This window comes from Notolepis coatsorum, assembly GCF_963971535.1.
Source record: "Notolepis coatsorum genome assembly, chromosome: 15".
Taxonomy (NCBI): Eukaryota; Metazoa; Chordata; class Actinopteri; order Aulopiformes; family Paralepididae; genus Notolepis; species Notolepis coatsorum.
The window spans coordinates 34,126,556-34,139,876 of record NC_140179.1 but is presented as its reverse complement, the minus strand read 5'-3'; the positions used below and the strand labels follow the sequence as shown (position 1 = coordinate 34,139,876).

General features: G+C 42.5%; 1 protein-coding gene across 1 annotated transcript; it reads left to right on the top strand.

The window, feature by feature from the left end:
- The first annotated feature begins 3,180 nt into the window (after window positions 1-3,180).
- On the top strand, window positions 3,181-12,110 carry rergla (RERG/RAS-like a). Its single transcript, XM_084331172.1, has 5 exons — window positions 3,181-3,893; window positions 4,004-4,060; window positions 5,805-5,878; window positions 7,373-7,521; window positions 9,504-12,110. Exons 1-5 carry the CDS (start codon window positions 3,842-3,844, stop codon window positions 9,790-9,792), a joined length of 621 nt encoding a protein of 206 aa, XP_084187298.1. The 5' UTR covers window positions 3,181-3,841; the 3' UTR covers window positions 9,793-12,110.
- The last annotated feature ends 1,211 nt before the right edge of the window (window positions 12,111-13,321 follow it).

The window sequence follows — 13,321 nt, the reverse complement described above, 5'->3', positions numbered from 1 at the left end:
TGCCTTCATTCAATGAAGTAACTGCAGAAAATCATTAAATTGGCTACAACAATCACCCTTTGAACTCTGTTGCCTAAACTCAGTTTAAACCTACCTACTGCTTTCACTGTCTACAACTGCCCTACACTGTAATCACAACTACCTACCTCATACTATAGTTGACCAATATAACTCTGTATGATAGCATGTACAATAGTGCTGTATATACCATATATATATATATTTATATTTATATTTACAGCATATATATATGACTGTATACATATATATGTAACGGTTGTGACATCGTCACCTTAAACTTCGATGCCCTGAGGGAGTTTCGACCCCGGGTCTCCCACGCCACAGGCAACAGCACAGACCGCTATACCAAGAAGTGAACTCACTGCTTTGTAACGTGTCTATGTGTCTCTTGAGGGTGAGAGTGAGTTTAACCCATAGTACCGCTTCTCGCCCCCGTCACTTCACAACATCTGAAGTCCTTCGTGACTGCGCTTCGCGGTACCATCCGTTACATATGTTTTTTTTTATTACATATTTTACATAATCTGTAGATCTGTACATATCCCTTACCCACTCTTACTAGTTACGCTGCTAGCCAGTATGACTTACTACCATAGTGTCTTCATCACTGTACATATTAAATGTTACAATAAATATAGGCAATAAAGAATTTTAATCTGAATATATACTATGAGTAAGAGTAAGAGTACGTTTGAGAAAGTAAACAGTATACACAATGTTTTTGTTAGCTAATGGTAGAAATATACTATCTCCAAAACTATCATGGTAGGCTATTTCCATCTCTTTTTTTCTTTTTATCACTCCTATCATGATAGTGACTAACGGAATGATTGCATGTACTGTACCACCATGTATGCATGGTTGGGATTAGGCAATACCATGGTATTATTTATGTATACACATGGTACCATGGGGATCCATGAATTTTACCATGGTCAATTATTTATACAATGGCTGATATAGGTACAACTGAAAATACCAGCAATACCATGGTCGTTTTTTGTAAGGGGATTAGAGTCAGTATATAGACTTGGTGAATGTCTGACTAGTCTGAATAGCGACGCCTTGTCTGGCCTCCATGTCACACGGAAATGGATGAGGGATCACTGTTTTTACTCCCCATTGTTTTTATGCATATTGACCAAACGTTTTTTTTTTTACCAAAAATCATCAAAAAAGATCATTAAAAAAAGCAACAACAACAACAACAACAACAACAACAGCAACAACAACAACAACAACAACAACAACAACTACTACTACTACTACTAGAGCAGTGGTTCTCAAACTGTGGTACGCGTACCACTAGTGGTACTTGGTGGTACTGCTGGTGGTACTTGAAAACATTTCCAAAAAAAGCACAATTTTTTTTTTTTTTTTTTTTTTAGGCCACTGAACTTAGAAGCAGGCCAGGCCAGTGTTTCTGGTTGCGGCGGCGCGATAGTTAGATAACCTAAGTGGGGAACAACCAGGAGATCACTGTGACAGAGAGTAATGCAGTCTAAACAGTCATAAATCTTTAATTCAACTTCAGCCCTGATCATAACCATTTATTTTTTGATTTTTTGTAATGTCAGATAAAAAATGAAGCACTCCCACTTTTCTGAAAAGAGTTGGTGTTAAATCTGACATTACAAAAAATCCATCAAAATCTGTGTTGCTGCTAATCATTGACATATGCCTAGCCTGTAATAATCCCCCCCAGAAAAATGTACTTTGCATTTGATATATTGAAAATATTTTACTTTTTTGTGTTTTTTTTAACAATAATTTGTGATGCCATCACACAAACTGGCATTTAAAGGGTAAACATTCAAAAATGTATTGAATATGTGTTTTCTTTTCTTTTTTACAATAATTTGTGATGCCCATCACAAACACTGGCATTTAAAGGGTAAAAATTCAAAAATTACTGCACCAGAATGCAGGAAATTAAGTTTTTATAACAAAATAAGTGTGTGTGTGTGTGTGTGTGTGTATGTGTGTGTGTGTGTGTGTGTGTGTGTGTGTGTGTGTGTGAGAATGACGGACAATTGCTTGCTGTGTGAGAGAGAGAGAGAGAGAGAGAGAGAGAGAGAGAGAGAGAGAGAGAGAGAGAGAGAGAGAGAGAGACAGAGATAGAGAGAGAATTAAGTACATTTGCTGAAATACAGTTCTTAATTTTCTCACTTGCTATGTGAGAATGTTAGTTATTATGTTCTCAATGCCCCTTGCATTGTATGAGTTGTGTGGAAGCGTTTGCTAGTTCTAGTGCTATCCCTTTGTACATTGTGGCTGTGTCTGACAAAAGTTAACAATAAATAATGGTATTAGGAATACATTTGCCTCCTGCGTGAACTGTGCATAGCTGAATAGACTGTATTTTAACGCCGGTCATATGGTGGTACTTGGAGAGCCAGCTACGTTCTCAGGTGGTACTTGGTGTAAAAAGTTTGAGAACCACTGTACTAGAGGATAGGTTTTATATTTGTCTGACAACATCTGACCGGATGTATTAATCATACATTCTGTTTTGAAATGATTACCATATAGTAATTCTGTTTCGGTTTTGATGTCGTCCCCATTGATCTTTCCATCAACTGCACTCTCCACAGCTGGTCTGCATTTTGGGACCCTTCCCAAATGTCACAGAGAATGCGCACGGTTTGCGTGTGAGTGTGTGACTGTGTGTGCGCTCGCTTGTGTGAGTGTGTGCGTGTGTGTGTGCCTGTGTGTGTGTGTGTGTGTGAGTGTGAGTGTGAGTGTGTCAGTGTGTGTGTGTGTGCGTGTGCCTGTGTCTGTGTGTGTGTGTCTGTGTGTGTGCCTGTGTCTGTGTGTGTGTGTGTGTCTGTGCCTGTGTGTGTGTGTGTGTCTGTGTGTGTGTGTGTGTGTGTGTGTGTGTGTGTGTGTGTGTGTGTGTGTGTGTGTGTGTGTGTGTGTGTGTGTGTGTGTGTGTGTGTGTGTGTGTGTGTGTGTGTGTGTGTGTGTGTGTTGGGGGCGGGGTGCGGGTGGTTGAAGGATGGATGGGTGATAAACAATTCCCGCCAGCAGGAAAAATAGACTGCTCCCTCGCTTATAAAAAAAGCCCCCCTAATGTCAGCAGGACGCGCACTTCAATGGTTGTTCTCGTCACAGTGACAGAATAGTCCGCCTGTTGTTCCTCTCCCAGTACAAGGACAACACAACACGACTCTACTCTCCCAGTAACAGGCGCACAGACAGGACTCTACTCTCCCAGTAACAGGCGCACAGACAGGACTCTACTCTCCCAGTAACAGGCGCAGACAGGACTCTACTCTCCCAGTATAGAGGCGCACAGGACTCTACTCTCCCAGTATAGAGGCGCACAGGACTCTACTCTCCCAGTAACAGGCGCACAGACAGGACTCTACTCTCCCAGCAACAGGCGCACAGACAGGACTCTACTCTCCCAGCAACAGGCGCACAGACAGGACTCTACTCTCCCACTCCAGTAACAGGCGCACAGGACTCTACTCTCCCAGTAACAGGCGCACAGGACTCTACTCTCCCAGTATAGTGGCGCACAGCCAGGAGGACTCTACCAAAGCGAACGCCACCCCGCTGTGCAGCACAGTGTCGCTTCAGGGAACCTGACGGAGCGACCAGAGGGGTGCAGACAATGCGAACGTGACATCTTGACATCTCTCTCTTGTTCAATACCGATTGTCAAACAATGCGCTCCTGTGCGTCAGATGATGCTATTTGAAAAAGGAGGCGATTGTTTCTCGACCGGTGACTGACTGAGTATATAGGCTAAGCTCGATCTCTGCTTTGTTTATTTTTTTGGGAACCAGTTGCGAAACTTGACTGCCGCGCGAATATGAATGACATAAAACTTGCGGTTCTTGGAAGTGAAGGAGTCGGGAAATCAGGTAGGACAGAATTAAGTTTCCTTTTTCTTTTTAGAACTTAACTTGATTTCAAAGACATAATAACCGTTTCTGATCCATTCGACCATCGCTCTTTTCTTTATTAATTGCAGCGCTCATCGTTCGATTCCTAACGAGGCGATTCATTGGAGAGTACGCCTCGTCATCAGGTAACAGTCATTTTATTTGTATCATAAATGTGATTTGAGTGTGATTGCATGCATCATGGGGAAAAGACTCTTTCTCGTGTACAGCAGTTGACTTGGACAAGGGGGTGCGCATCGTGGCTCTTGTGGTCACCTCAGTGCGCAACTCCTTACTTATAGTTCAGACTCCTCCAGGGTGTAATTACATCATAGTTCATTCTGCACGATGCTGCTCGGTGAACTATTATGCATGGCATTTTTTTTTTATACGCATACATTATTGAGTTTCCAATTTCAAATAATAGTAGTTGTGTTGATTGATTGAAAATTGTATGCAGAATAGGTACAATACAGTACGGGGCTCAATACAAACCATTGTTAAGGGGATGCAGACCAGAAAAAGACTTTCGTCTTGTTTACATCCGGGTCCCCCATTTTCAATTCATCAAGACATTTATGACATACAGATATACTGTACAGTACTGTTTCATCAAGAACATTTATGACATCCAAGACATAATACTCAATATACAGTACTGTTTAAGAGAAAGAGATCTTAAAAGAAAAATATATACATTCGAAGGGGAAGAAACTGTACATTGGAGGGGGTTGGGTGGGGGGGGGGGGCAGGGGGGTTTGGACATTTACCGGGGCCAGTTTCTAATTGCAGCCATCCGTGTATAGTATCCATCTTTCCCAGGTTTGTCGCTTATAGACTTGCAGTTTAGCTCACGAAATGTCACGTTTATTGTCCCAAGCGTGCATGTCCCCCAATAACCCTGGGTATAATAGCTACCCCCCTTGTGAGGGAATGTCTCACTTTGGTCACTAATCAGGTCTCAATAGGACATTGTTTCCCCGTTTCATCTGAGCCTGTGCCTTCGTTCTCATGCGTGGCATTGCTTGGCATCCTACCAGCCTGTTCTTCAAAGGTAGAGCCTGTCCTAGAAACTTCAGCTCAGTTTAATTGCCTCATAGTCGACACTTTGAGAAGTACATGACTTTGTGTTCTCCTCCCCATGCAGCTCTTTCCTCTCTCTCCCTCATTCTTTCTGCATTGTTCTCTCTCTCACACACACACACACACACACATGCACGCACACACACACATACACACACACACACACACACACACACACACACACACACACACACACACACACACACACACACACACACACACACACACACACACTTAACGTCCTTACCTTCTCTACCTGCACGGACTACAACGTATGACGTATATCAATATCATGTTATAGGGCACCTTACTGCACCTTGTGTATACTGTTTACTTTTACTCTTACTCATATAGTATACATTCAGATTCTAATTCTTTATTGCCTATATTTATTGTAACATATAATATATAACCGATAGGGCATACAGACCCTCATCTGCACCTTAGTTTACACAGTTTGTCCCTCGTATTTTTATAGTTAATTATATAGTTTACACTGTTTATTTTTCTCATATTTCTATATTCATATCTAATTTGATTGCCTATATTTATGTATTTCTACTATTACCCTGCCCATACCGGCATGTACCTCCCCTCCCTCATGCTGCTATGACACGTGAATTTCCCCAAGGGGATCAATAAAGGAATATCTTATCTCATCTTATCTTAACTTTCTGCATCCTTCTCTCACCCCCCCCCCCCCCCCTCTCTCTCTCTCTCTCTCTCTCTCTCTCTCTCTCTCTCTCTCTCTCTCTCTCTCTCTCTCTCTCTCTCTCTCTCTCTCTCTCTCTCTCTCTCTCCATGCAGAGTGCATATACAGGAAGCGTCTCTCTATCGAAGGGAGGCAGCTGAATCTCGAGCTGTATGATCCTTGCTCCCAGGTGAGAACAGAGACACAGGCCAGACGGGGACAAGGCAATATTGTCATCAGATAATGTGTGTTACGCTTGTTTTATCACTTAACATCCTTGCACTTGTAGTATTATATACTGTATATAAAAAAAAAAATATATATATATATATATTTTTTTTACTATGAATGCCTCCCCCCTTCCGGGGCCCTAGGTGACCGCCTGTATGGCCTGTAGGAAGGGCCGGCCCTGGTTGAGAGGCAATGTAGAGCAAATGCAAAGGAGTTGGCTGACTTCTTAAAGGTCCCCTCCAGATGTATTTTAAACCTTTACAATGTTCTATATTGAATAATAATTAGTATACATATGGTTTTTCCACCATATTGTTCAATAAACTACTGAAAATGGCTTGGCAGCATCTCTACACCTTTACCCTCATTGAGATGCAAGGTTCTATGAATATGCAAATTGCAACAAGCATCCATTTATATTCATGAGGAATTCCAAGTCTGCAGCTTATATTCGGTCAAGAAATGTCAATATTATCTACTCAGCTTTCTGTGTAGCTGCAGATAAAGGTTTCAAGTTACCACATACTGGACCGTGAGAGGTTTGACCTATCAGTGACATCACACGTGGAACTCAGATTTCAGGGAAGCACAGAGAAGCGCCTCCCTCTCCAGGGAATGTGATAAAAAGGCGCTCTGGTGACAAGTTCTGCACAAATAACAATCTGTATATAGTCCAAGTCACGCCTCCAAGAGGAGTCAACCATAAAAAAAAAAAACGTTTTTGAACGGAGGTGATCTTTAACTGACATAGCCTCTTTAAAAAATATATACATTCTTTTAATTATTTTAACCTATTCTTATAAAATTACAAAAGTATTGCTGGCGTGATAGTAAAACTGTAAGTTATGAGCTGGAAGAATGGCAACATAAGGTCGAAAACTATAAGAAATCTATAAGTCACTTGGAAGCTTGGGTTTAAGTGGTGATGTTTGGTAAGATATGTATCGGGAGAAAACATGTAATAGGTGCTATATGGTGCACATGGAGAGCGTATGGAATATGTCATGTAAAACATATTCAATTATGTATATATAGTATATTATATAAGATGTATAAAACGTAAATTGGAAAGTGGCCATATTCATGTCAAACATCTGTAGGTGATGAAACTGGCCACATTCATGAGAATAAATGAATCAATATAGCCACAAGCGGCGATCACCGGGTTTCAAGCCAATATGGATTATCAGGATTGCAAAATAAGTTCTCACACACGGTTCAGCAATGTTTTGAAACATGTCCTGCAAGTAATGATTGGACAAAAAAACTTTGATTTATAGTCCAATTTGTGTTATGCATCTATAGCGCTCCCCTAGTGGTCGTTTATTTAGGCATTTTGAGACTTCAAGCAATGAAAATCAGGTGCTAATGGATAGATTGTATTCTGGAGTTCTACTATCTATCACACCTTTCTATTTGTAACCTAGATGTCTTGTTCTCCGTGGTTTCTCAGGCGTGTGAGGGCAAGTCCACGCTGAACGACCAGATCCACTGGGCCGACGGCTTCGTCGTGGTCTATGACATCAGCGACCGCTCCTCCTTCCTCACCGCCAAAGCCATCGTGCACCTCATCAGAGAACTGCACCTGGGAGTAGCCAAAAGGTAGAACCGACCTCGTGTCATAAGGGCTAACGGCGCCCTGTTTTGAGGGGAGAATCATTTCGTCGCTCCACAGAATGTTCTTTATGTTTTGTTATTTTGCCGTTTGGCCTCCAACCTATTACCACACCCACAGAATGTTTGAGATGGTTAGGAATCTTATATACTAAATTAGCTTTAGTCTATAGCAGTATATTATGAACCATAAAACAAACCCCTTATTTAATTTCAAACCTTTATTAAACTCAACTAAAAGGTTTCCCTCATTTATAGTCACATCGAGTGTACGTACAGAAATAAGCAATAAAAAGGCATATAAAATCACACAGCATATAAAATCACACAGCATATCAAATCATAACAATAAGATAACAAGATGAGGCAAAAAGCAAGGATAACAAATAAATTAAAACATGTACAACTTGATTGACAAAGGTTGGAGATCAAGGTTTTTAACGGTCTATCTCCACGAACAGCCCGATCTCACTTAAAATATGTAAATAAAGTAAATAAATATGTAAATAAAGTACTAATCGACCACAGGAAAAAGGTGCATATTGTAGATTATGGTATAGTAAAGTAATATATTGACGTATTTAAAATGTACAACGTGCACGTATTACAAATAAGTACATATATTACCTATTACAAAAAAATACATTTGAGCTCCCCTGCTGGGGAATAAACCCGGGGCACTGACAAGTGCCTTTTACCTCAAGACTAACAAGACACTTTTCTGACAGCGTCACCCAAACCATAAGCCTAACCTTTATAGTTATGGTTACAAGGTTAATAATCCCTTTAACCATTGTGTGGTGTACAGAAAATCATATTTCTATATTCTCTTATTTAACCAGGGGGAATAGTGAGGATTCTACACATACTCAATTCAACACAAACCCATTAACTCATTAACATACACACACACACTATGTTATAGTGGGGGAGATATGGGGGATATATGTGGGTGACAGTGGCTCAGGAGGTAGAGCGGTCGTCTGGTAATCAGAAGGTTCCCGTGAGCAAAGACACTTTAACCCCCTAACTTCTCCCGATGAGCAGGTTGGCACCTTGCATGGTTGCCTCCGCCATCTGTGTGTGAACGGGTGAATGTGAAGCACAAGATGTAAAGTGCTTTGGATAAATCGAGGCGACAGTGGCTCAGGGGGTAGAGCCGTCGTCTGGTAATCGGAAGGTTACCCGGGTAAGGGTTCGATTCCGGCTCCTCTATATAAGGCACTATATAAATGCACCATTTACCATTATTTACCAAGGTTAATAATCCCTTTAACCCTTGTGTGGTGTACAAAGATCCTATACACTCAAACAACCTCATTAACCCAGCATGGCCGTCTCCCCCGTCACTGTGTGAATGTGTGAGCGAACGGGTGAATGTGAGGAACAAAAATGACAGCGCTTTGGATAAAATCAGTTATATAAATGCGCCATTTACCATATAAATGCAGTCCATTTACCGTTTATATCCAGCCAGTTTCGAATACCAGCCTCCCGTAGGTGCTCTTTGAGGGCGGTTTTGAAGGTGGTGTGTGACGTGAAGGCCGCCTCCTCTCCTCTCACACCTCAACGTCTCCTTCTCCTCCTCCCATTCTCCTCCCACCCCCCCTCCTCCTCCTCCTCCTCCTCCCCTTCTCCTCCTCCTCCCCTCCTCCTCCTCCTCCCCTTCTCCTCCTCCCATTCTCCTCCTCCCCCCCTCCTCCTCCTCCTCCTCCCCTTCTCCTCCTCCCATTCTCCTCCTCCCCCCCTCCTCCTCCTCCTCCTCCCCTTCTCCTCCTCCTCCCCTCCCCTCCTCCTCCTCCTCCCCTCCTCCTCCTCCCCTCCCCTCCTCCTCCTCCCCTTCTCCTCCTCCTCCCCTCCTCCTCCTCCTCCTCCTCCTCCTCCTCCTCCTCCTCCTCCTCCTCCTCCTCCTCCTCCTCCTCCTCCCCTCCTCCTCCTCCCCACCCCCCCCCCCCCTCCTCCTCCTCCAGGGACGCTGACCCGTTGGTCTTCCTGGTGGGCAACAAGCAGGACCTGTGTCACGTGCGGGAGGTGCGCCGTGAGGAGGGCCAGCGGCTGGCGGCCGAGCTGCGCTGCCAGTTCTACGAGCTGTCCGCCGCCGAGCACTACCAGGAGGTGGCGCTGATGTTCTCCAAAATGGCGCACAACGCCGGCCTGGGCGGCGGCAAGGCCAAGGAGCGCAGGAGGCGCCCCAGCGGCTCCAAGTCCATGGCCAAGCTCATCAACAATGTCTTCGGCAAGAGGAGGAAATCGGTGTAAAAAGCCCCCCGGTGGGTGGACCGGTGGACTAATGTCCCCCCTCCCTGCTACCGGTTCTCAGCCAACCGTCTGCCAATCAAAGGAACAATGGACCCATAGACTGAGACGAACCCACTGGCTCGGCCGCGCCGTGTGCTATTTCTGTGTTTTGCTGTTGATTGTTCGGATATTGAGTGACGGCTCTCTGTTCAGTGAGGTTAACAGTAATGTATTTGTGTGCCCTGGTGCTTATTCGACCTGTGTGCTTTTCTGCTTATGTTGATTATTGTGTTTCAAGGTCCCCCGGTTTCCATTCATCGCCGAGGCGCGTTAGAACTGCAGACTATTCTAAACCCTCCTATGGGAAATGTGCTTACGTCAGAGTCGGAGAAGAAGATAGATGCCGATTTCCTCTCTCTGTGCGTTCAGTAGAAAGATAACCAGCCTAGCTTAGCACAAATTAATGGGAGCGGATACGGATCAGCTAGCCTAGCCATTGACCAAAAACACCTCTCCCGTAGGTTTTAAGCTTCATCGCTGAGGCATGTTAGAATGTCGCTTCAGCCAGAACTACCGGGATATAGGGGAGACTATTCTAGACCCGTCTAGTGTTAAAGGAACTTGCCAACATTATGGGAAATGCCAATTTATCAATTGCCAAATACCAATTTCCTCTCTGTGCGTTCAGTAGAAAGCTATCCGGCTGCAAGCTAGCCTAGTTTAGCACAAATTAATGGAAAGCGTATACGGATCAGCTAGCCTATGCCATTGGCCAAAAACAGGTTTAAGCTAGGCTAGTGGTCTGTATCCGCTTACATTAATTTGTGCTTTTTGCAAGGTTAGCTTGCAGCCGTGAAGGCACACAGAGAGGAAATCCGTATCTATCTACTCGCCCGTAATGATGCTGTGTTATTTTTAACGTGAAAGGAAACATGCCAAACTATATGGTTTGCCTGCTTCTCCTTTAAATCTTGACAAATAAATGTGCTGTAAGTTGTCTTATAAGATACGGCTTCACGAGGGATTCATCATGTGTCACATGCACAGTCTGCCTCAGTAAGACTGTGGCATGAATGTGAGATCTGTTACAGGAGAGAAAAGATCTGTTGCAACGTCATCTTTCAACCAAGGTGCGTGAACTGGAAACAACGAGCCAGAGAGGGAAGGTCCAGGGACTCTTGGAGGCTGGATGTTCTAGAAATAATGTTCCTATGGATATAATTAAAACCAAGGCGTTTGGGGGCGAAGTGCCTTCATCAGGGTTCTGATACTCTGGGTCACGTTGTCATGTAAACCCTGATTAACCCTTAATAACCCTGCAAGGCCCACATTAAATTGACATTATCAACTTGAGAGGCCAGAATGTGGGACCTATATACACATTTACTATCCAATAACATTGTGAGGCTGAACAACAGGATCCATTGACTATGAAAATGTGCTCCTTTTTAAATAAACATTTACAGACTTTTTCTTTTTTTAAATAGCTCAAATCTAAAAGTTATGTTGTAATTTTGCAACCGAGGTTCTTACATGGTTAACCGTCTGTAGTGTGGCAGTGAAAGGGTTAACCCATTGGTAGTGTGGCAGTGAAAGGGTTAACCCTTTGGTAGTGTGGCAGTGAAAGGGTTAACCCTTTGGTAGTGAACGGGTTAACCCTTTGGTAGTGTGGTAGTGAACGGGTTAAGCCATGTTGCCCAAACCCCTTGGTTTTAATTACATCCCTAAAGAACATTAGATGTAAGAGTTGTACCCTTCCTGCTGACTTGTCGTACAGAACTTGTGAGTCGCTTTGGATAAAAGCGTTCAGCTGAATGATTAAATGTAATGTTTTAGATGTTAGAACATCATCCATCGGCCTCCAAGAGTTGCTTAATGGTTCTCCCTTCACTAGATCTACTACGAGGAAAATACATGAATATTATTATAAATGATATTTTATGGGACAAATTAATATCACGTGTATAGAGTCTCCAACGAGTGTATAAATAGAGGATGAGAAATGCCTTCCCATCGTGGCGGCTTTGATTTGGGGTGTCGAGATAAAGCAGGTTGGAGAAGAAATGGAATCTGTGGTCGGTTTGAAACATGACTCTTCGGGGTCACTCTGTTAAATAGTGCTGATATATGTGCCAGGTAATTGTAATGCAATGAATGTGGTTTATGGAATTATGCATTAAAACGACGACCAGTATCACTTTTGTTCATAACTACTCGATGTCATGGATATTATGTAAGTGATGCCACACTGAGCAAACGGCACCTGTGTTTGCCTGTCTGTGTCATAATGGCTTAACGCTGCAAGTTATTAATACCCCATTATTATGGTAAAGATAAACCTTTATTAAACAAAAAGATCTCTAGATAGTTTGTGTGTTGTGGTTTCATTTGGACCGTGTGGATAATAGCCTCTACTAAATCAAACTCAGCTGAGGAACCTCTAACAACATTAGATTAGCCTCAAATGTATTGTTATCATGCAGCACAAGTACAGCACAACGATCCAACCAGAGTGCAAATGTAACAGTAAAGTGCAACAGTAATATATGATGAAGACTTTATTTCAGACTCAAGGTCCATATTACACATATACTGTACAAAACAACAACAAAAATACAATAACACATTATCATAATAATAACATTATGTAGATTAAAATACATAAAGGCATTGATTCCAATGTTTCCACAAATCAGAGGAGTACCTTGTATCACTTTGTTTGACATCAATAATGGCACCTAGTATCCTGTTTCTTTACTCTAATAGTCGACACATACATTTAAACATCAGGTTCCTCAGCAGAGCATGGAAGGTGCATGGTGACATCACAAACAAATGGCTTGCACTAGTCCGTCTTGGGAGCTTAAGGAGGATCCTAAATGCATCATTATATGCTACCTGCAGTTATTTCATTTTTGCTGTGCTATAAAACATACAATAGGCTCTGGACAGGCTTATTTTCACATTGTCTGTACACATACAGTATAACATTTTCGTGCCAGCATATTGGCCTGTGCATACAGTTTACATCAACATCATCACACATGTCATCAGTGATATTGTGACCCAAATATCACACACTCTTCACCACATCTAGAGCGCAGTCAGACAGCAAGAAGGAGGGAAACTTTTGCTTCTGGTCCTATATACAATGTACAGGTGATTAAACTGGGTATAAAATATATACATTAGTAATAGTGTATGTATAGAGTTGTAGTATTACAGTAATATGTACAGTGATACAGGTATAAAGACACTATGGTAGTAAGTCATACTGGCCAGCAGCGTAACTAGTAAGAGTAGGTAAGGTCTATGTAGATAGACTTTAGATGTTTTATGATTCCAGGTAACATCTCTTAGGGGACAACAGATGGAAACTAGCCTTGGCTATAATCTGGCTTGTTTACAAGCTTTTTGTAATACATTATTGTAATACATCAGAGTTTTGTTCATTAACTTGCACTGGCCCTTCGCAAATAAACATATCAAATCAAATATGTAAATATAACTCCATACAGTATGTATTCTCATCATGAACTTGTCCTCCACG